This window comes from Papaver somniferum, chromosome 7 (assembly GCF_003573695.1).
Source record: "Papaver somniferum cultivar HN1 chromosome 7, ASM357369v1, whole genome shotgun sequence".
NCBI lineage: Eukaryota > Viridiplantae > Streptophyta > Magnoliopsida > Ranunculales > Papaveraceae > Papaver > Papaver somniferum.
The window spans coordinates 144,878,304-144,900,769 of record NC_039364.1 but is presented as its reverse complement, the minus strand read 5'-3'; the positions used below and the strand labels follow the sequence as shown (position 1 = coordinate 144,900,769).

The following is a 22,466-nucleotide window of genomic DNA, read 5'->3' as shown; positions in this document are numbered from 1 at the left end:
TCTTGTTTCTCCGGTTCTTGAAGTTCTTCCATAAAAGGGTAAACAATCGGCATCAACTTGTGTTTCATAGTTTTTTTGTCCAACCTATTCAACTTGGGGTACTTGTCGAGGATTATTCTCCCAAGTTCCATATCACCAAACTCTTCACCGGGATCTTCTCTTGGAGCCGGTGTGAAAGATAGTTGCTTCCAATAAGGATCAATATCTTCAATCGGAATGGGAGTTTTATACCTACCAAGCATATGACGACATGGAAGGCCGATAACCTTCATTATCTTACACTTACAAGGAGTGCTAGGGTTGTCATACTTTTGATACAACTTGAGATGTTTCATCATAAAACATATTACCCAATGCGGGACGTTGCAATGTATACCAACAAGTAACCAATTATCCTCCTTAAACTCCTTCAACTTCTGGTAGCTACTTTCTTGGAATTGCTTTTTTATCTTGTTGATATCATTATTAGTGTACTCATGGATAACATGTTGCACCGTCACAATCCCATTTTGACTTATGAAAAGTAGACCTTTTAGTCTCCCATGAGCTTGCTCTACCAAACTTGTGGATTCAAGTTTGAAATGTTTATAGTCGTAAGTAAAAGCATACACAAACCTCTCTTTATGTGGCCTCAACCATTGTCTCTTGCAATATTCCACTACTTTGGGGTAATTAGTCCCCCAATCATCCTCGAAATCCTTCAAGTTTATCTCATATCTTTCCACGCTCATCGACCAAACCAACTTATCCCACGCTTTCATGAATTACTCAAACTTGATCTCACCTTCTTTCCATTCTTCCTCTTCTTTCTTCTTCTCTTCCTCTCTCTCCTCTTTAGTTAGTTTACTAAGACGTTCATATTCTTCCTTTTCATGTTTAGTGCCTTTCTTTGCCATTGGATTTTGGATATTATTCCAATTCTTTCTAATATTGCATTGTATATGCCAAGTACAAAGCAAATTTTGTGCATTGGGAAAAACTATCCTCACGGCGTTCATTATTGCTTGTTCATTGTCGGTCACTATAACCCGGGGAATCTCGTTTTCGTGGTAGATAAGCTTCAAAGTTTCCAATGCCCAAATATAGCTATCATCCTTTTCACGATCCATAAAAGACCATGCCACCGTGAACGATTTCTTATCCGAGGTTTATCCTACAATGTTCAACAAAGGCATGTTGTACCTATTCGTCTTATAAGTACAATCCATGAACAATACTCGGTAAAATAACCGGGCCAATTGAATCATATCGGGATGCACAAGAAAAATACGATCCACTTTCCCCTCCGATGACTCATGGTATCTCACCGTGTAGTTGTATTTGTGTGCCAACCATTGTGATTCTTCCATCCCATTCAATTCTTTTGATAGTTTCCTTGGCCGCATAAATTAGACAATAAAGAAAGGTTATCCGGGTCGTCCCTCTTGAACTTACTAAGGAGCTTTCTTGGTTTAACTCCCCAACTTGTTCTTACTTGTTCGAACTCGTGCGATTTCAACTTGGCAACTTGGCAGGGCCCAACAAGACTTTCCGGATCTTTATGGTTATGCCAACCAACATCAACTCTATTCATTCTCCACATGTTATCTGTTTCTTTGTTCCTCCAAAAAATAATCTTGAATGGGCATCCACACTTCTTTGACTTCGTCTTGTACACCCTAGTCGTCTTCTTATCATACATATAACCCTTTCTCTTGTGACTTGCGTCCGGCGACCCACTACACTCGCATACCATTTCAAACCGTGTTCCTCTTTGTTGAGTGTTTTTCACTAGAACGCACATCTTCTCTTTTGCTTTCTCAACGACCCACTTGACCGTGTCGTGTTTTTCCTTCCACTCCAAATCATTAGCATAATGTGCGGAAGTATCAGGACCCCTAACATTGTGAGCTTGAGGGTTATCCATCATCGGTACCAATGCAATCTACAAAACATCACAAGTTAGTTGATATGTACTACAAAAGTCGGCAGGGTCGATATATAAAAAAACACCGACTAAAATACAAAACATAAGACAATGCCGACCAAAGTATAGTCGGCAGGGTCGACGTATCCACTACAATGCCGACTTAAAAATTTTCAAATAACGTCTCCTGTGTTGCAAAAAATCTGGTAGTCGTCAGGGTTCAAATTTTCGACCTTGCCGACTTAACACAGCTCATGAAAAGTCGGGGCATTACTTAAATGAAGACCACGCTGGCTCTTACAGTCAGCAGGGTCGATAATCGTCTACCTTGCCGATACTGGGCAGCAAAAATGAAAAAACAAACAAACCAAAATCGATCATTTGCACGGAAAATCACAATCTTCACCACGTAAGTTGTCTACCTGATTACTTGCAGCTCCATTCTCTTATTCTGGGTCATTGGATTCTACATTTGGCTCAACACATTCGTCACTTCCATACCCATCTTGAGTTTGAGGAAAATAAAAGTGAGGATCATGCATATAATCCATTTGATCATGATTTGGCAGATCATCATACAAGTACTCATCTATAGGAGGAAAGTTAGAAGACTCCCCCACTTCAAATCAGGATTAGAATCACTCATCTCACTCATATCACAAAACTTTTTCTAACTTTCCCTCCCCCAAAACTTCCTCTACTACTTCATACGCTTTCTTACTCTCAATTATTTCCAAATCCACTCATATAAATCAACTAACTAATTTAACTAATCTAATCATTTCAATTAAATTAGTGTTAATCATTCCAGGGACAATTTAGTTATTTTGAAAATATAAGGTTAACAGGTGGCTTCCTTTATTTCAAAATGACCTAGCTATTGTCTCATTAGGTATACTCCAATTAATCTGGGTATATTCCAATCAAACCAGGATGAAAAAGAGGGACAATTATATAATTACCACGCCTTCCTTTGATATTCATCCGCAAACATAATCTTTTTTGTTGGGCAAATCGGGGTGGGCTAGAGATTTTATCTAGCTGATATTTATGCCGACCTGCCATAGCCTCGACACAACCCATATAGGTGAGCTAAAGATTTTGGTACATCAAAGTGTATCGCACAATTGGACCGAGTCAAACCTAACTGCAGACTAAGGTGGGACTACAAAGATTTAGCACTTTTTATGCTCGTGTCGTACTTTCAGCTTGCGATAGAAATACTCGATGTTTTACTAAAATCAACACTAGGATAAAAACAAAGTTTGTGAAGAACTCCATCAAATCAACTAGGAAAGGAGGGACAACTGGTTGTTTAGGTATGTAATTTGTTTAACCCAAGAAACCCTCTCTCTCTAAAATTCGTTGAACCTCTCTCTCTAAATTCTTTCTTTTCTATTTATTTTTAATTTCTTCTTGAAAATTTTCTAATTTTAAAGGATTAAGGGGTTTTTGAGGAAGATTTGTAGTCTTGGATTTGCCTACCTTCTAATTTTATTTCTGGGCGGATTCTCCAAGAGGGATTAGGGCTTCGTTGGATTCTTCAGGTATTTCAATTGGAACTCTTAGAATATGTTTTACTCCTTTATTTTGTTTTTGGGGGTTTTGATTAATTAGGGTTTCAACAATTCCACTACTACAATTATAAGTCTAGTTTGGTGAGAATTGTGTTGTGTTGGGTGTTACATACTTTCTATTGGTAGGTAGTAAAGTTTATCATTTTTGAATATGTGTCTAGACAAGTTTTGGAGCTAGGGTTTTGATTTGTTTGCTGTCGGAAATGGATTTCTAGTAGAATGCATTTTCATGCAAACAGTTTCCTGATGATTGAGGGTTTCGTCTAGTTTGTCTTGTATTGCTGCTTATTTCATTTGCTGAGAATGTTATGTGGTGCTCAGTCCTGTTTTACCCTCAGTAGCACATTACAGTTTATGGAGTGAATTTTACTGGAATTTTACTTCCTTAAACTTACAGACCTGAATAAGTTGGATTCTTGGACAGAGTAAATCCGATAGGATTTAGGCATCCACCAGGAATAAAAAGTAAACGCAGTTGATGACTTGTTGTCTTCTATGTTCCTGACATTCCTGGTCATCTTTATTTCAACGAAAGCTGGATGAAAAGGAAAAACATTCTATAATTTTGAAATGTAATACACCTAAACTTAGAATTTGAAAGTTTTGCTGCCTATGGTCGTAGGATCGTAGAATGTCAGCATATAATGAATCTTTCTTGATTTCATAATCTCCAGGATATTCCTCTGTGTCTTCCCAGCAAAATTAAGGTCTTTCACTGTTAGATACCATATGGTGTAATTGTTGATAGAATATCGATAACACTTTCAACCTTGAGCTGCAGAATGAGATTTTAGTGTTGGGTTACTTATTTGCTAGTCTAGGCACATCTCTTTTCCTTTATAGCAATCAAAATGCTAGACAGCCTGAAAACCAGGTTTCTTCATACTCAGCCGTCGAAACGTGAGTGTTTCTAACTCTCTATCAAATTAGTATTTTTGGATTTTACCAGTCATTCATTTTCGTTGGCGCCTGCTACAGGCCTAACAGTAAACCTTAAAATGGGTGTGGTTTTAACCATCAGTTGAATTACTCGACAATCCTTCTATATTTTATCGTGATAGACATTCATTCAGTTACTGGTTTGATGATCCTTTCTATATTTGATTTGCTAGAGAAGATCTTGTTCTAATTGTAATGTGATACTCTCTTTATTAGGTCCTCCGGTAGGAAGTTTTCAAGTCTTTATTACAGCATCTTCACCTGTCATTGCTATTCAAATAAAAAGAAAAGTCATCTTGAAATTTCTAATGTTGCAAAATGTTTTCTATGTTGGTCCTTGCCATAAATGTAATGCATTATTTCCAAATATGTAAGAGCCTTTGTTTTGTGTGTTGATATGTTTAAGACTTACAGTAGTTACTTATACGGGATGGAACGAGTATACCTGGATCTATTCGATGAATAAATTAAACGCAGACTCGCATATTATCATATATGTGCATATTCATGTAAGCCATCGGTGATGTACTTACCAAAACATCGTTCGGTCCTCCAATCTACTTGACCAACACCTAACCAAGGTCTCATTTCAGCAATTAGTGTCATCATTAAGTTCATTTACTCACCATGGGCCTCTCACGTACCACGTCACATATTTTTCTCACCTTACAGAATTATGTATTTTCCTATTTAGCATATGGTTTATATGGAATATCTTGTTATTGCACATACATGCCTTTCTAATTATTTTGGCTCCTTACTACTGGGATGAGGGGGGGTTAATACTTTATAGGGATCGAGTTATTTGTTGTATAATTAATGTGTCACCTAGTCATCTATGGTGTTGTCCCGATTCACTGTATCATGTTCACCGTTCCGTTGAAGACTGCTATAAGTATATGGGATCAACCACACAGTATGGTATCCGAATAGGCTAATAGTTTGTTCTAAATTCTCATTTTTGCACAATAAAAAGTTTCTTATTCCCCATGAGAAAGAAATCGAAGCTTTCTTTGTCATCAAGTATGTTATTTTCCTATCAAATTTTCCTGCTTTTAGATATTGTAATGCACCATATTAGTAAATTGTTTAATTTACCTTTCTCTTTATACCAAAGGTTATCCTTAGTGTGATGTTAATGTTGTTTCTAGATTCATAGTGATAGTTGAAGTTCAACACGACTTCAGAGTTTACCCATGTGACATTGTGTATGGAAAATGTTTGGTTGTCTTATTAACCTGCATTTTACTTCCCTTATTATTTAAGTAAATCGTTTCTAGGAAAGAAAATGTGGTCTCTGCAAGTCTTATCAAGTGCCCTTTTATATGTTGTTTTCATGTTCTAATTGAGGAGTTACTGTTTCAGGCTCTAGAATCCGCGGGAATAGGATGGACAACACGTGTGGTGAAGATCAAGTAAGAATATCATAGAATCCTGATTATATGAACAACATGTTACCTTCCATACCAAAATTGTATGAACCTAAGCTTCGCTTTTAATTGCAGGATGGAATAAGCGTTGCGGGTTTCGAGGTACCAAGGTCACCAGATGCAAGTTATAATAACCCATATCCTGGAAATGAAGATGAAGCCAGGGATCCACCTCTTGTTCCTCCTCATCTGCAACACACCCTTTTGAGCTTTCCTGCAGTGAGTACTAGAGACACATCATCTTCAACTCTACCTCTCCCGCAAAATGTGATACTCAACCATCTCTACATTGAGAATAGAGAAAGTCCGCGATCAGTGGTTGCCCTTGGAATCACTCATCGTTTCCGCTCAAAATATGTTACAGTCGTGCTTTATAAACCCATTCAAAGAAGAGGCACTAGTAATAATAGTAGTTGAGGTGTGTAGTAGTGTTATTTTAATTACCCACATTTTTAAATAGATTTAAAAAAAAAAAGATGATCTTGGGGTTAGTAGTAAAGAGCAAACGTAATTTATTTATGTGCATTCACGTTTGCAGCTACAAATTAACAGACGGGGTGTGCTTGTTGCACTCTTGTATTACCTATTTCTTCTTCTTTTTCTGAAAGTGTGGTTAAGCTTAGATTTCCATATGCATATACATGTAAGAATCTTCCATCCCTTTCACTCTCAAGGGGATGGGACTAACCGGAATACATTAGAAAGAAACATGATTAATATTCTCAGAATAACTTACTTTGAATCTGAACCATTTGCCTGAATAAATCTAAAAATAATGTTTACTGTGTGTAATTAATAATTATAGTCTGACTCGCGTGAGAGTAACTTATAGAATCTGGCTCGTTTGAGTTTCCAGTCCTCCTTTTCTGAACTATCTTGAGAGGGATCAGATTGTGAATGCTTGTAACTTTCTTCTTTGTTAAATGAAAAGTATGTTTCTCAGAAATAAATAAATAAATAAATAAAGAATTTGGCTCGTCTGAGTTGTGCTATGAAGCTATACTGTATACTTCGTTGAGGAAGACGAGAAAGACATTTTATTGGCGTGAAATTCTTTTATTTTTTTTAACCTGGTGAGATTGGGGTATACCCAAATTAATTGGGGTATACTAAATTTAAATTCATCCAACATAGTGTGTTAAGGGGTGTCTAAAAGGTGTCAAAAGGCCTATTTACCCAGACTGTTAATACGAAGTAAAAAAAACCCGACTAAACTCTATCAACTTCAAAATCATTCAAAACTCAAAGTTTATGTGACGAAATCAAAAAAAGGAAAGAAAAAAAGATCAAACGAAAACAAAAAATTAAAAGAAACCGGACTTTGGTTGTACGGGTTTCGAGATTGGGTATGATTTTGTACCCAATCTCAAAACCCGTATGATTCCACATTTCTATATTAGTGAAAAATACTAGAACCCCCTATTATATGGGTTCAACATGTAGAAGCCCCATTATATGGATCACTCATTGTCAACTCCATACTTTAGGAAAATGATATTGGTAGGCCCAAAATATCAAATTTCTTCAGATCTGGCCCATAATTAACTATTCCGAATTTTAATAATGGCAACACTACCCTTTAGTATATATACAAGAGGAATATCAAAAGATATTTTCATTTCTCCATTCTCTTTCTCTCTCTTCTCCATTCTCTTTCTCTCTGGTTCCTGCGAATTTAGATCTGTGAAGAAGAAGACGAGACGATTTAATAGATTTTGCAGGTAATCATCGTTAATCTACAAATATGAATCAATCGTTCAATCGATTGAATTTGAATCTAGGTTTTAGTTGGTTCTAAGCTGCATCAGGTTAGGTTTTCGTTTGTTCAACTGGTTTTTTTGAAGATTTTGAATCGAATCTAAGTTTCAGTTGATTCGAAGCATCAGAAATCATTTCCGATTAGGTTCATCATTCTTACTTTTCTTAGTTCGATTAGGTTTTTGATTTTTATTTTGATTGGTTCTGTTCAGATATGAGAAGAAGAAGAACCTGAGTTTTTTTAATCAATCGAAGATCTTCAATGTCGTTTTAACCCTAATTACTTACTTTTTATGCAGATTCAACAATGGAATTAAGAAGATCTTCAACAACAGCAGAAATGAAATCGTCGTATGAGAAAAGATCTGAAAATCAGTAAAATTTCTCTCGTTTTTAATTGAATCAACAGGTTTTAAATCTAGGTATGCGTTTAGATTATTTGTTGGTTTTGTTGTTGTTGAAGCACTTAACTAGATTTTGAAGCAAGATTTTTTTTGAATCGATTCAAGCACTTAAGTAATGGCTAATAGTTGCAATTCTATGAATAAATTCTACTTTACCGTCACTACACCATAAATGGGCTTTCACAACTGGCTCCCGCTGTGTGCAAAAGGAGTCGCAACTGTAGGCACCTGTTGCGAAGGGGGGCGACTCGAACTTTTGCAACGGATATACAGCTATTGCGATTATCAATTCGCAACTGTTTTCGCAACAGCTGAGTCTGGTTGCGACGAAAAACTTTTGCACCAGCAACACTGCAGCTGCTAATTTTTTACTGTTTGTTGCTAAATATTGACTGAGTCAACGGAGACTGACCCCAAAAGTCGCGGTAAAAAATTATCAACAGGCTTCATGCGATTTTTTACTGTAGTTGCGAAAAATTTTGACTAAAGTCAACGCAGACCGACTTTGTGCAAATTTAGCAACAGTTTTGCAGTTGCTAATATTTTGCAACAACAAAAAAAGTAAGTTGGGTCTTTGTTAACCTGGTCAAAAAAAAATCCCTCCATTCTATTTTATCCTGCAACTACCCATGACCCAGAGATTCAATCCATTCAATCAAATTCTACAAATAACTCTTTAAAAACAACTAGAAGAGCAATCATATTCAGAAAATACTCGTATGCACTATTGCTTATATTGACATTGATATGTTCAATCATACATACGAACAACATTTAAGAAAATTACAAAAGAAGAGAAAAAAACAACTATATGTTCATCTACACATGGTCTTCGTATGAGTTACTCTTGATTTCAATTAGACTAACTTAGTTTAGTGTCGAACTCTAACAACTATGATGATAAAAAAAAAATTGGACACGAAAGTGTTGCAGTACTTACCATCTTACATTCATTAGCTCTATACACTTGTGAGCATCCTTGGTATCTTTAAATCTAACTCCCTGAGGATGGTTCTCGCACACCTGCAAGCAAAAAAGTAACATGTAAATTTTTTGCTCAATAATCAACACTTGTATTGGAACAATCTATGTCCATGTTGTAACAACTCTTGTATTCTTTGTCAATAATCTCAAAGACTCCATCGATATATTTCAGACAGGAAAATTAGGAAAAACATCACAAGGGTTCTCTGCGTACCTTAACTAGCTCCACTTGACCAAGTTTCCATTCATTCTGTTCACCACATGTAATCATCTTCTCAGCACAGTCTCAAACACTATCTGCTCATGACTTTCAATCCTAACTGTATTTCAAACACAACTCCAGTTCCACTCAACAGCTCAGTCCCTGCAACTTGCTACTGCATACCAGGCCAACCAGTCCACCTGCAGCTGCAACTTCATATCACCACTAGGTTCTTTTTATCCAACTGAACCTGCAATGCCAACCTGCAAATCATCTTCTCAGTTTCGAAAGCAACCACTGCACAGTGTCAGCAACTCAATAAGACACATACACTGCATCTCTGCTTGCAAATTTAGCTAAGATTCACATTACCACCTTACCAACAGCAAGCACACAGCTTCATTTCACCATTCCTAACTGCAGCTTCATAACCACTTTGATTGATTGGACCTTTAGACTGAAAAAACAGCTCAAATCAATACAAGAGCGAAAGTGATTGATTGGACCTTTAGACTGAATAAAACAGCTCAAATCAATACAAGAGCAAAAGGGATGTTGGGTCGGCACCATTTTCAGATATCCGTAAAAGAGCGAAAGGTATGTTGCTTACCATAGAAAGGTCGTCAACGGCATAACCCGGTAGCAAAAAGATCATTAAATGTAATACATCGCAAGAAAGTGAAATCCAAAGGTTAATATCAACAAATTTCAGCAAAAATGGGCTCCAAGCATAACCAAATGAACTTACCAGGGATTGATATACCCCGGGTGGCTACTAGCTTCAGTTGACCTTATACTCCTGCACAACTACAAACATATACATATACATGAACCACACAAATTCAAGCATAACCAAACAAGTGTATTCGCTTGAGATGGCTCCATCAGGCATAGAAACAAAGGTAGAAGACCAAGCTCGACCTGCGCAACCCACTCCTAAGGCTCTTCTTCATCCAATCGACTTTGTTCTCCCACTCCTAGTACAAAAATGGCCTTTTAATAGAGTTGATGCACCAAATCATAATTGTGACATATCTAATTAAGAGTAGAAGATGGATATTTTGATTAACCTTTAAGGAAAAGAAACAAATAACCTTTAAGTAAAAGAAAATTAGAGTTCACACACCATACTCATAATTATGAATTGAAGCTGAAATAAGTTTCATAAATTATTTAATTTTACCAGAAAACCCAGCTCTAGGTCCTGATTTTCCAAGTATAAGTGTAATAGAACCACAAAATCAACCTAACAGAAGGTTTCTAGGTGAAGCACGGAGAAGAAAAGAAACTGAAGCATTTGGGAATTTAGGAAGCGACTTACAGTAGCAGAATCCGAAGGAATCAAAGTATTTCAAACATGATACTTACTAACTTATACCAGATTTACGCACAGGACGATATTTGGATGCCGCAGCCTTCTCATAATTGCAACCTTGCAAACAGAAACAAAGAGATCACAGTTTAGAAATCCTCGTATACATAACAGATAAACATGAGGTACAATTTAGAAATCCTCGTATACAAAACAGACTACCTGCTTAGCATCATCTCAGAACTTGTCCTCCCCAACATCATTTAACAAACATTATCTCCAGTGAGATGTAAAAACTCAAACACAAACAACATTGACGATATTCTTGCTAGACCTCATTCGATAAAATGTCTGCCAAACTATATCTCATGGTACCTGAGATTCAAAGGGAAACATTACTTCAATAGTCTCATAGAAATTAAGGCGGTAGTGAAACAGGACAATGAAGTTTTTGAGAAATCTACCTTGCTAGAATCACTTTTCTAATGATATCTTTACCACCTCAAGAATAGGAAACTTCATCAGTTTCTAATATCACATGCAACTGTCAAACTTTCAGCGACCATTAATGAATTTCGGAATCCTTGTGTATTCAGCACTACAATGCTATGGTAAATACTTTCCTGCAAGATAAGAGGACATATTAGCTACCCCATTCCTACAAATTTCTTCTTCGAGAAAGTGAGACATCAAACTAGTTAAATATTCACACAAAAGAAGCAAGTGCAAGACATGTAACCAGAGATTGAATTACAAGGGCAGCACAAGAAGCAACTTGAATTATCTACCAAAATTTTAAGTAAATCATATACAGGACATATGCATACATTTCCTAATAACATTGAGTCGACTCATCTATTAGTCACTGAAATGAAAACAGTGCTGGGTGTAGAAAATGATTCATTCCACATATTCAAGAATTCCCATATTTTCTACACAGACATAAATTTTAGCTGTAATCCCAAGTAAAACTCAAGACAAAGGCAATATCCATGTGACTCTCGAAATAATATCTTGAGCAAATATCTAATACTTAAAAGCAGAGTATTAGGAGTCGAAATAAGAGCTGAATTTAGATCATGACAGAGCCAACATAACTCACCATAGGATCTTTAGTAACAGTTGAATCGTTATCTACTGGATTACTGCCTAAACATGCTTCCTACATCAACACCCTGGGCTGAGACTCTTCTACGAGTATCCTGAGCAGCTGTTCAAAACCAACCTAGTTGTTTTCCTTCTTCACCGCCTGGTTCAAAGTAACACGTAACCAAGATTAAAATTTAGCATATGTAAGTCAGAAGACGTATCATGTTCATGTATGGTTCCAAAACATGTGGTTAATCGCTCTAGTGAAAGTAGATATATAGAGTGACTGATTATAGTATTACTTCATCCGTTACCTGCTGGTTCTGCCACTGTGGGTGGAATGAAATTGCAGGCACTGACTGAAGTTGGCCAACATGAGATTGAGGAATGTGCGTGTTGGCTGATGTTAAAAAGGGTGGAGCACCTTGATGCTGCATAACCAAGGGATGCAGCACCTCAACCTGTCCAGGTAGACCGCAGGCACCAATTGCAAACAGGGACGAAGGAACAATATGAACTCCAGGAACTTGATCTGGCTGTTGATGGAAGGAGGAAGTTAAAATTTTCTACCTAAGCCAACATAAATTGATTACACTAAGTTGGATTTAAGAACATGCAAATTTATCCAACAATTAATCTTGTTTATCACATGCGATGTGTTAGTTATGAGTGTCAAAACTCAAAACTGAAAGTGCAAGTGTAAGAAAAATCTCCTATTAACGTTTACAACTGCGATGTCGGGAGCAGTTCAACAAGGCATGTTTGAACCTACCTTGGGTGATCCATTGCCAGTTAAACAACAGCCTGAAATTCCTCAACATTTTCGTTGGGGTAGTATTACCACTTAGAGGGGAACCCCCATTTACACTGCTCTGGTTCCCTTTGTTTTGTGAATGTGGTAATGCCTCCTTAGTTTTTGAAGCTGCACGAACCAAGTCATCAGCATAGACCCCACTCCTCTCTCTTGCCTCAGCCACCTCTAATTGAAGCTGTTGTATAACTTGCAGATGATGGCCCTCCATCTCGACGAACTAACATTGTTAAAAGAAACAAGTCAATAACATAAAAAAGAGCGAAAGGGAAGTAGCGAATAAGAACAGAACAACAATTTTTTTTTTGAAAAGAGAGGCTATCATCATTTCCAAGTATACACCAAATAGAGTTGCTAATTAATAATTTACCATGTAAATTAAGAACTAAACCTTTACAAATTTATGTAATTATGGACCTACTTAAGTACTTATTTACATCAACCTAGATAAAACCTTAAATACTAGCTTCTATGATTACCAACTAGAAAAGTAACTAAAATCAAACAGGAATTCATGGTTTTGTTTGCTAACCATAAGCTTGTTGTTTGGAATTGTTACCAAATTAGGCATCACCAAAACAAGCTACAAATTAACTATCAGTGCAAGTCTATCAGCTTAATTCAAAGATGATTGTCACTGAGAAAAATTCACATCTTTCATCAACACTGACATGATATATACTGACCACAGACTCATACAAAGAACAAGAAATACAAGCTTTCTTTCACAACTTGATCTGAGGGCTATGTTCTACACTAACTGGGTGGAATAACATAAAAAATCATCAACAAACATAAAAAATAAAGCCTAATTATCAATTATTAACAAACATAAAAACAAACTTAAGTCTAGAAACTTCGAGACTGCTATCATTTTTGTGTATTTTACCATAGAACCCAACAATTGAAGCATATGACAGGACAAAACTGGAGAGACCCAATCACTGAATATTACCATGAACATAGTTTAAATCTAGGGGTCTAAACCCTACTGCAAAACGCAAGTACTATCCAAATAAAAATTAAAATTAAAAATAAAAATAAATTGAAGAAAAAATAAAGTTAGAAATACAAAACCCTAACTATCAAATTACCAGACCCAACTTTCAAAATACATAAAACCCTAACTATCAATCTACCAAAATCCACAAAAAAGTACATCATTAATCGATTTACACAAATAGACACAAAACCATAACTTTCAAATCCTAACCATCAACCAAACCCTGACAGAAATAACATACATCATCAATCGATTTAAACAAAGAAATAACAGAAATAGCATACATCATTAATCGATTTAAACAAAAAAAACACAAAACCAATCTATCAAACCCTAACAGAAATAGCATCATCAATCTACCAAACCCTAACATAATTCGCATCATCATTGAAATAGCGTCATCAATGGATCAAACCCTAGTAATTATCATCCATACCTAACTTGCTTCAACGGCGGAAGAGTGTTTCGATGGCGGAAAAGTTTTTCTTCGGAGAGGGAGTTTTTTTTTCTGAGAGAGTGAGGTGAGAACGAGTGGTTATGAAATGGGCTAAAGGATTTTCCTAAAGGATAAAACGAGTGTGCACATGCGAAACTAGCATGCTCTAAAAAAAGTGTTTTCATGTGTTTACTTCCACACGCGTAATTGGCATGCGTGGAAAGAAAACAGTTGCAAACAGCGACAGAGCACCAGCGGTTGCGAAATTAGCAACAACAACTGACTGTTGTGAATATTTAGCAATAACAATTTGCAACTGAAAATTCGCAACAGCTGGATTCCCGTTGCGAATTTGAGTTGCTATATCCTGAATTTGGTGTAGTGCGTAGAATGAGTGGAGAATTTTAGTTTTGTGTTGTCAATATTAGCTAATGGAGTCAACTGATGACTTGTTGGGGTTTTTATTTTGAGTATTTTGGATCTTGTCTTACACATGTTGAGTTTGATTAATGAATCTGTGTTGGTGGTGGAGATGCAGGTTCTGGAGGAGGATGAGGAGGCAGTGGCAGTAGAGATGATGGTGTTGGATCAGGTTTAGAGGAGGATTTGAAGTCAGTGGTGGTGTTTTTCAGAATGAGAATTGAAAGAAAGAGCTGATTGCAAGAAATATTATGTTGTTTTCAGAATATTGGCACTCTGTTAAATAGTACTATCCGAGCCAAAGTTATTACCTCTGGAGCAGAATTACCGGATGAAAGGGTGCAAAGGTGCAGGAAGGTTTAATACAACTATATGTCTATCGCTCTACTTGAACATCATATGCAGGCGTCAAAAATTAGTTATTAGTTGGTTTAAAGAATACCTAACTTATCATGGTTGTTACTATATTTAAATGATTCAATTGTGAGAACTAACATAAAACGGATTTGTTCAAAATGTTGTGCAACTGCGAAGTGGATGCCTTCGGATTTTACGAGTATGCTAGGTATATGGATGTGTAATTAATAGTTACACATGTCAATTGGGTGTGTAATTGCTACTTACACATGCAAATTGAATGTGTAACTTCTAGTTACACATGCCAATTAGATGTATGATATTTCAGTGATGCTGAAATGATAGGTAAATCGGTTAACTAGTTTTGCATATATGCCTGAATTTTCAAGAAGTGAACTGGTTCTAATTATGCACAAATGCTAATTAGCTGTTAATTTAAGATGATTTGATTTAGATTGATCTGTGTATTTTTAGATAGGAATAAGATGTATGACTTTGCTAATTACAGGTTATGGAGGTGTTGATTTCAGAGTATGAAAGTTCACAGAGAGTTGTAGGAGTATGCAAGTGGTACAAATGCAGATTTGGCGTTGGTTTGTAATGAACTGATGTTGTTATTGTTGTGATATAGCTATGGGATAAATGGGAATAGCTCAGGTATGCACTAGTTGAAGAATCAGAATGGTTTGAATTAATGATGCTCAGATAGATGTATGTTAGGAGTTAACATTACAGGTACTGGTGCAGCTGCAGTTAAGACAGTGGTAATGGAATAGAGGAAATGAAGATGGCTGGTGCTGAGATTTGTACTCAGTTGGTGTTGGTTGCAGTTGCAGGACATGGGTTCCGATGGAATTGATATGTGGTCAGTTATGGCCTGAGTCTGAGAACTCAATATTGCAGGCTAGATGCATGTTAGGCTAAACAGGTGCAGAGTTTCCAATGTGTGTTGATGTTGCAGTGGATTTGACAGGAATTGATGCTGGTAGAGAATGATGATATGAACCATGGTGGTAGCTTTAGCTGGAAGGGTAAATGTTGTTGAAGGTGTGTACAGTGTTGTTAGACATGATGTGACTCATAATGGTCTTGGTGAAGTGAAGATGCAGTGGAGTTGCTGGTTTAGATGCATGTTTAGGACAGGGAAGTGCAATAGCAGGTACTTGTGATGGTGCTTAGAGAGTGATGGATGGTTCTATACTGAAGAATAGTTGCAGCTGCTGGAGTGCCTACCACAGCCACCACACCTGATATGACACGTGTAACTATTGATTACATATTTCATATGCATGTGTAACTCCAAATTACACATTTCATATGCATGTGTAACTCCAAATTACACATGCATTTTTATGTGTACTAGCTGATTTACATGCTTGTTTAGATAGCTGATTATACATGCTTGTTTTATGACTTTTGGAGGCTGCCAGTATTGCTTTTGAATCTAGATTAGTTTGTATATACAGTGATTAGTTTGGCTGATATTTTTATGTTTCTTTTATAGGAAAATCAACACTTACAGATTCTCTTGTGGCAGGGTTTAGTATTAGATTCATTTAAAGTGAAATTCTTTGTACTTCACTTTCTGATTTAGTATTAGTTTGGTTGAATTCTCAACATATATGATGTTTTTTCAGGCAGGGTTCTGTTATTTGGTTTGAACAAATGTGGTTCTAGTGTAATTTATAGAGATTTTTTAATGCGTGATGGGAGATTGATGTATAGAAGTTCCTGAATCAAGACCTATGTGGTAGTGCACTGGAGAAATTCAGATGTGAAGTAAGCTCTTTCAGGTATTGATCTCTCTTACAATTTGTCTTCATCATCGTGTTTGTTTGATGAGTTTCACGGTGATTGTTCTATATGCATAGTTAGCTGATTGTTTACGAGTTAGGTGTAAGACATTAGAGTCTTAGACATTTCTTTGCATTATAAAAGCATACGTGCATCCGCACATTAGTTTAGATGTATCCAAACATAAAAACTTTGAATCATAAACACTGAGGTCTTTGAACCATGTTAGTTTGATGCTCAAATGGAATTTTTGTTAGAGATGCACAATTAGACTTAGTAATTGCTGAGTATACAGGTCATATGTATGTGTAACTCCTAGTTACACATTCTATATGCATGTGTAACTTCTCTTTACACTAGAAAGATGCATGTGTAACTTCTAGTTACACAAGTTAGATGCTTGTGTAACTCCTTGTTACACATGCTATAATGAAAAAACCTTATAACCAAAAAATTACACATGCTAGGTATCCAACTCATATGCATGTGTAACAGTCGATTACACATGCTAAGATAAGTTATCATGTGCCTTTTATGTAAACTTTGTTCTATAATTTTGCCTTCCAATTATTCTATAATTTTGTTTCTTTATTTTTTGTCCATCCAACCTAATTCCATGGATGTTTATTCTTGTTTGCAGATGTGCAAATATATTGGAATCGAGAAAGACAAAAAAGGAAGGAAATATTTCTATTATAGGATATAGTGGATTATTTCTACGATTTCGCTTTCCATATCTCGTGTTTTAATTCGTTTATTGTGTTTGAATAACCAATTACTATGATTGTAGTAATTGATAAACGGACAAATTATTGTAAATGAAAATTAAAGTAATACATGTATTTTATGATGAATAAATTGTAGATAACCTCACATATAGCATGTGTAATAAAAAGTTACACATGCATATGGATGTGTAACTTGTAGATACACATGTCATACGCATGTGTAACTTCTGCGTACACATGTGTAACTACAGAGTACACATCTATGTACAAGTGTAACTTTGCTTTACACATTTTATATGAATGTGTAACTTCTGGATACACATGTCATATGCATGTGTAAACAACACATGCATATGTTGGTGGTGGTCGGTAGTAGTGGCGGTCAGTGGTTGGCGGCGGTGGTGGTGGTCGAAGGTGGTTTGACTGGCGGTGGTGGTTTGAGGTGGTGGCTGACGGTGATGGTTGGAGGTGGTCGGTGGCGGTGGCGGTCGGAGGTGGTTGGCGGTGGATGTGGTGGTCAAAGGTGGTTGGAACATGATCACATAATATTCTAATAATTTTGGGCATAAATTTAAATTTTATTTATTTATGGGCTTGACAATATGCATAAAGGTATCAAGGTCTTTTAATAATTTGGGGTCTAGATTTAAACTTCTTTTAATTAAGCGCCTCATATTATGGGTTATCCATGGGTTGGGCTTTAGCGTAATTTCCCGTTCTATTAACAGTCGGAAGGGTATTTTTTTTTCAATCTTGCCGAGTGGTATTAGTCGGCAGGGTATTTTTTGTCGACCTTGCCGACTAGTGTTAGTCGGTATCTTCCTAGGTTGATTATTGTGACGACTTTTCATCTCTGAAATTAGCACTTACAGGGTCGTCACGGTACTCATCCTTATACCTTGACGACTATAGTTTAGTCGACAGGTTATGAAATTAATACCTTGCAGACTAATCATGCATTTGTAACACCTTTCTCTGTACGTCAAAAATCCTATAGTCGGCATGGTATTTTTTGTCGACCTTGCCGACTTTTTATATTTTTAGAATTGAAAGTGTTGATTCCTTCTGTAATTTTGAGTATGAAATCACTCAGCAGCTTCGCAATCCCCTTTGTAGTAGTGGATAGCTAGTGTGGTTTCATTTCCGTCACAAAAAAAAAAAATCTCAAAAATCATAACACATGATCCATGAGTTCAATCCAAACAATATCTAATTTGAGAATTTTAATCCAACTAGTTAAATAACTAAATTAATTAACCTAAACACATTGTTAGTGTTAATTAAGCAAGGATAAATTGGGCATTTTGAAAATAAATGGTTAAGGGGTGTTGTGTTTTACTTCATAATGACCAGAGTTTTGTCTTATTAGATATACCCCAATTAATCTGGGTATACCCCAATTAGGCCAGGTTTTTTAATAGGAAAGAGAAATTGAAATCAAAATTATAAGTTGGAGACAGACATGTTCTCTCTAACTAGAGAGATTAACGTCTCCTACAACATTGGACGCATATTGTATCTTCCTTTTTTAGCCAGGGAATATGTTACATCATTCCACTTACTCATGAATACGGGAGAACCTCCACCGATAGCATTAACATCATCGGGAGAATATCCTTTCAATTCTAGCTTTCAGACTCCTTTTTCTTAGCCCATCTGATTGTCTCGAACGTTGTCTTTGCTTCGGCTTCTTCCTCATCTTTCGCTAGCCCTGGAATGCATACCGCTCCTCTGCATAGCGCTGCACCATCAAACATAATCAAATCTATTCCCATTTTATTTGTCTTTTTACAAAAGATCCATCAAAATTTATCTTGAAAATTTTGAAAATGCATGGGTACTAAGTACGCTACCAACTTTTTTGTTCGGCAACCTGTATAGACAAAATCTAATACAATTGCATATAGAGTTTTTATATCTATATGTATATAGAGTTTTTATATGTATATAGAGTTTTTATATCTAACCTCTTCTTAATCATTATGTATATAGGCAAGAGGATCTCAAAAACCAATATCCAAGATCAATCTAGTCATATCCAAATAATCCAATTGGAATGCTGCCAAGTAATTAAACCTTTTGTCTATCTTTCAAGATACGAATTTTATAAGAAACGAGTCTCATTATCTATCACAATTAGATGAATTTATGTACTGAGATTGAATACGTATAACTTGTGTCAGTCCGATTACAAATATGAACAATATAATGCGGAAAAGGGAAACCACAAGACAACAAAAGTTTTGTTAACGATGAAACCACAATAGCAGGAAACCCCGAAACCTCGTCCAAATTTGAACACCAATTTGTATTAAGCCGCTACAGACACTAGCCTACTATCAGACTTCAGTCTAGAATATAGTTGAGAGCGAGTCCAGTTGTAGTCGCGCTCCTTACGTTTCTTGAACCTCGCAAAGATTTACGCAATTGATTCCCTTAGCTAACGTCCTTTACAACCTAAGCGATGCTTCAACCGAAGTGAAGACTTTTGATACCAATCTGCCTCTAACAGATAAGCCTATTTGATTTTCGTTTAGATCAAAGATCAAGGTGAGGAAATCTGTTAGCAGTAAACGAAGCTAACAAACCTCACAAATCCGGAACTTACGACTCCCGAAGAGCAGCCTAGATTCTTACCACTACTCAAGAACAATCTTCAAAAGATCATTTTTCAGATATTTATCTTGAGGAATCACAAAGTATGAGACGAAGAGAACTTTGCGATTATGAAAGAGATTACAAAAATCTCGATAACAGAAAAGCAAGATCAGGATACACGAACTACCAAGGTAAAGATGGTCGGACCTGGCTTCACGAATCCCCAAAGAGAAATATTTTAGTCGTAGACCTAATTATGTTTCTCAGAGGAAACCTAGGTCTATAGAAAATGACTCTAGAATCAACTAGAACACAAGGATTAATTTCCCAGTTGGAAGAGCATCTCTATTTATATATTTCAAGGACCAGGGGTTGCTTAGAATTCAAGCTAAGATAACTTGAGAAATCAAGCAAACATTTTTGGGTCTTGAAAATACAATAAAAAAATATACACTAGGAATCGGTTCTGGAACCGTGGATAATGATTGTTCGGTTTGGAAAGTATGCCAAAGAACTAAAGCAATTTGATGTTCATTTAAACACCTAAGAATTTAATCATGATGCACATTCATAAGTGTTTGAGTGATCAATGAAGTCTTAGAAGTGTTTAAGAGAGTTCTAGATATGCTGAACTTATTTAAAAAATAAGTTTTTGAGCATACGCTAAACTCTTAAACTGGGACGGTTGGTACAACCGTTCGTGAACCGTAAGGCTTTTACACGAGTCAGGATGAAACTGTTCGTGAACCAGGTTCGCCAACCCTACAAGACTACCGAACTCTGATGATCACGGTTCGTGTACCGAGTTCATCAACTGCTAGCCTATAATACAAACTTTCAAAATTCAGTTCACAACGGTTCGTGAACTGTCCCCATGTAACACCCCGAGTTCCGGACCAGGATCAAACCCATACGGAGATCCGAACTCGAAGCGTTACGGGTCGGAAAGAAACTTATGCGTATATTTGTTCTTGCCAATTTCCTTTTATACCAAACATGATTGAAACTTTCATACATGAAATGAAATCTATGAATAAATTAAACATCGTTAAAAAAGATAGCATTTTAAACTAAACATATTTTTAATTCATTTTACACTTCAAGCAATACAAGATAACAACGCAATCACTAAGTAACTCATTTCTAGCTTCCACTTCCAACTTTCAATAATCTGTAAGGAATGTCAATTGGGGTGAGATGACAACTCAATAGAATGCATTTCCTTTCTCAAAACATATGAAAACATACCAACCAATCAAAGAGAATATGTACAACAAGAGTATACGGTGCAACTTCAATAATTTAAATATATGTATATTCATCAACTTAACTCACAATCTATCAAATTCTCTTAAATGCACGAGTATTGTAGGTTCGTGCCCCTCCTATCCGTGTATCCTCGGCACGGAAACACCAACCTCAGTTGCACGAGTATCCTTGGGTCGTGCCCCACCTATCCGTATATCCTCGGTACGGGCACCGCCATTCAAACACGTATATCCATTCATTTATAAATTCAAACTACCGTTGCATGAGTATTCTTGGGTTGTGACCCACCTATCCGTATATCCTCGATACGGGCACCGCCATTCAAACACGCATATCCATTCATTTATAAATTCATACTACCGTTGCACGAGTATCCTTGAGTCGTGCCCCACCTATCCGTATATCCTCGGTACGGGCACCTCCATTAAAACACGCATATCATACATCATACATTTTGATATTCCAAACCACTTCATCAACCATTCATAAGTTCACAACCCAACTAACGATGTAATTGTTTCAACCATTTAAGCAAACACACTAACTGCATAATTTTACATTATAGGTTTCATAATTATAACTTTGTCCGATCTACCTCAAAATTTTAGTGAACATTTCTGACACCATAATGTATAACATATCCAAATTTCACATGAAAGTAACGGCTCAAACAAAAGATATTGATTTTACAAACGCATTACAAAATCTAGGCAGACAACATTATTTTACCAAACTATTCACCATAAATTAATATTAGTCTAAAATTAAGCAAACCCAAAGCATAATGAAATATAATACATTTATTTACAACTTTTTTTAAGACCTCAAATCATTTTAACATCATTAAGACTGCCTAAGAACATCAAAACCGCAGCAAAACGAAACTGTCCAGAATTTCAGAAATCACAATCCAAATTACAAGGAACATTCAACGGTGAATTTGAGAAGGAAAATTGTAAAGTTTTAACAAGATATACCTAATCATGTTATAAATCAATAGAAGAATCCTGATCATAAATAAGAGATATATATTTATTCAATTAAATTTCAGAAACCTAACCATACAAAGGCATACGAAATAAACACCAAAGATAAACACCAAAAGAGAAAGGATTTCACATCCTACCTCAATTCCATCGAGCCTATAGTGATTATCTTATTAATCCTTCTTCTCCAAAATCTCAAACTCCATCTTCCTCTCCTATCTTTCCTCTCTATTTTATGTTTGTAACCCCTATTTCTTTTCTCCATCTTTCCTTTATAAACCATACATTAATTCCTATATTAACCTGGCTTGATTGGGATATACCCAGATTAATTAGGCTATACCCATTTTGTTCCCAACCATAATAGAGGGTTAAGGGGTGTCTAATATTTGTAAAGTTACCTAATTACCCTTCTCCTAATAATAACCAAAACCACCCCTTTTGGGTTTTAGATCAAAACCTT

General features: G+C 36.2%; 1 protein-coding gene and 2 long non-coding RNA genes across 11 annotated transcripts; 1 reads left to right on the top strand and 2 right to left on the bottom strand.

Moving 5' to 3' along the window:
• The first annotated feature begins 3,073 nt into the window (after positions 1 to 3,073).
• On the top strand, positions 3,074 to 6,488 carry LOC113298645 (SNF1-related protein kinase regulatory subunit beta-3). Of its 2 annotated transcripts, XM_026547436.1 has the most exons (4): positions 3,074 to 3,225; positions 3,346 to 3,453; positions 5,788 to 5,837; positions 5,928 to 6,488. In XM_026547436.1, the coding sequence occupies exons 3-4, from the start codon at positions 5,811 to 5,813 to the stop codon at positions 6,267 to 6,269; spliced, it is 369 nt and encodes a 122-aa protein (XP_026403221.1). In that variant the 5' UTR covers positions 3,074 to 3,225; positions 3,346 to 3,453; positions 5,788 to 5,810; the 3' UTR covers positions 6,270 to 6,488. The 2 variants fall into 2 exon arrangements, with proteins under 2 accessions (XP_026403221.1, XP_026403222.1); XM_026547437.1 differs by lacking the exon at positions 3,074 to 3,225 and having other exon boundaries at positions 3,234 to 3,453.
• Positions 6,489 to 8,734: 2,246 nt separating this feature from the next.
• On the bottom strand, positions 8,735 to 13,947 carry LOC113298644. 8 transcript variants are annotated; one of them, XR_003334328.1, is made up of 10 exons: positions 13,852 to 13,947; positions 12,374 to 12,632; positions 11,916 to 12,137; positions 11,615 to 11,761; positions 10,977 to 11,135; positions 10,735 to 10,887; positions 9,811 to 10,632; positions 9,576 to 9,657; positions 9,213 to 9,463; positions 8,735 to 9,037 (listed from the first exon to the last, which is right to left on the bottom strand). It is a non-coding gene; the product is annotated as an uncharacterized LOC113298644 (long non-coding RNA). The 8 variants fall into 8 exon arrangements; XR_003334323.1 differs by having other exon boundaries at positions 9,576 to 10,632; XR_003334326.1 differs by having other exon boundaries at positions 9,213 to 9,450; positions 9,576 to 10,632.
• Positions 13,948 to 20,877: 6,930 nt separating this feature from the next.
• On the bottom strand, positions 20,878 to 22,233 carry LOC113293175. Its single transcript, XR_003332096.1, has 2 exons — positions 22,144 to 22,233; positions 20,878 to 21,436 (listed from the first exon to the last, which is right to left on the bottom strand). It is a non-coding gene; the product is annotated as an uncharacterized LOC113293175 (long non-coding RNA).
• Positions 22,234 to 22,466: the final 233 nt, after the last annotated feature.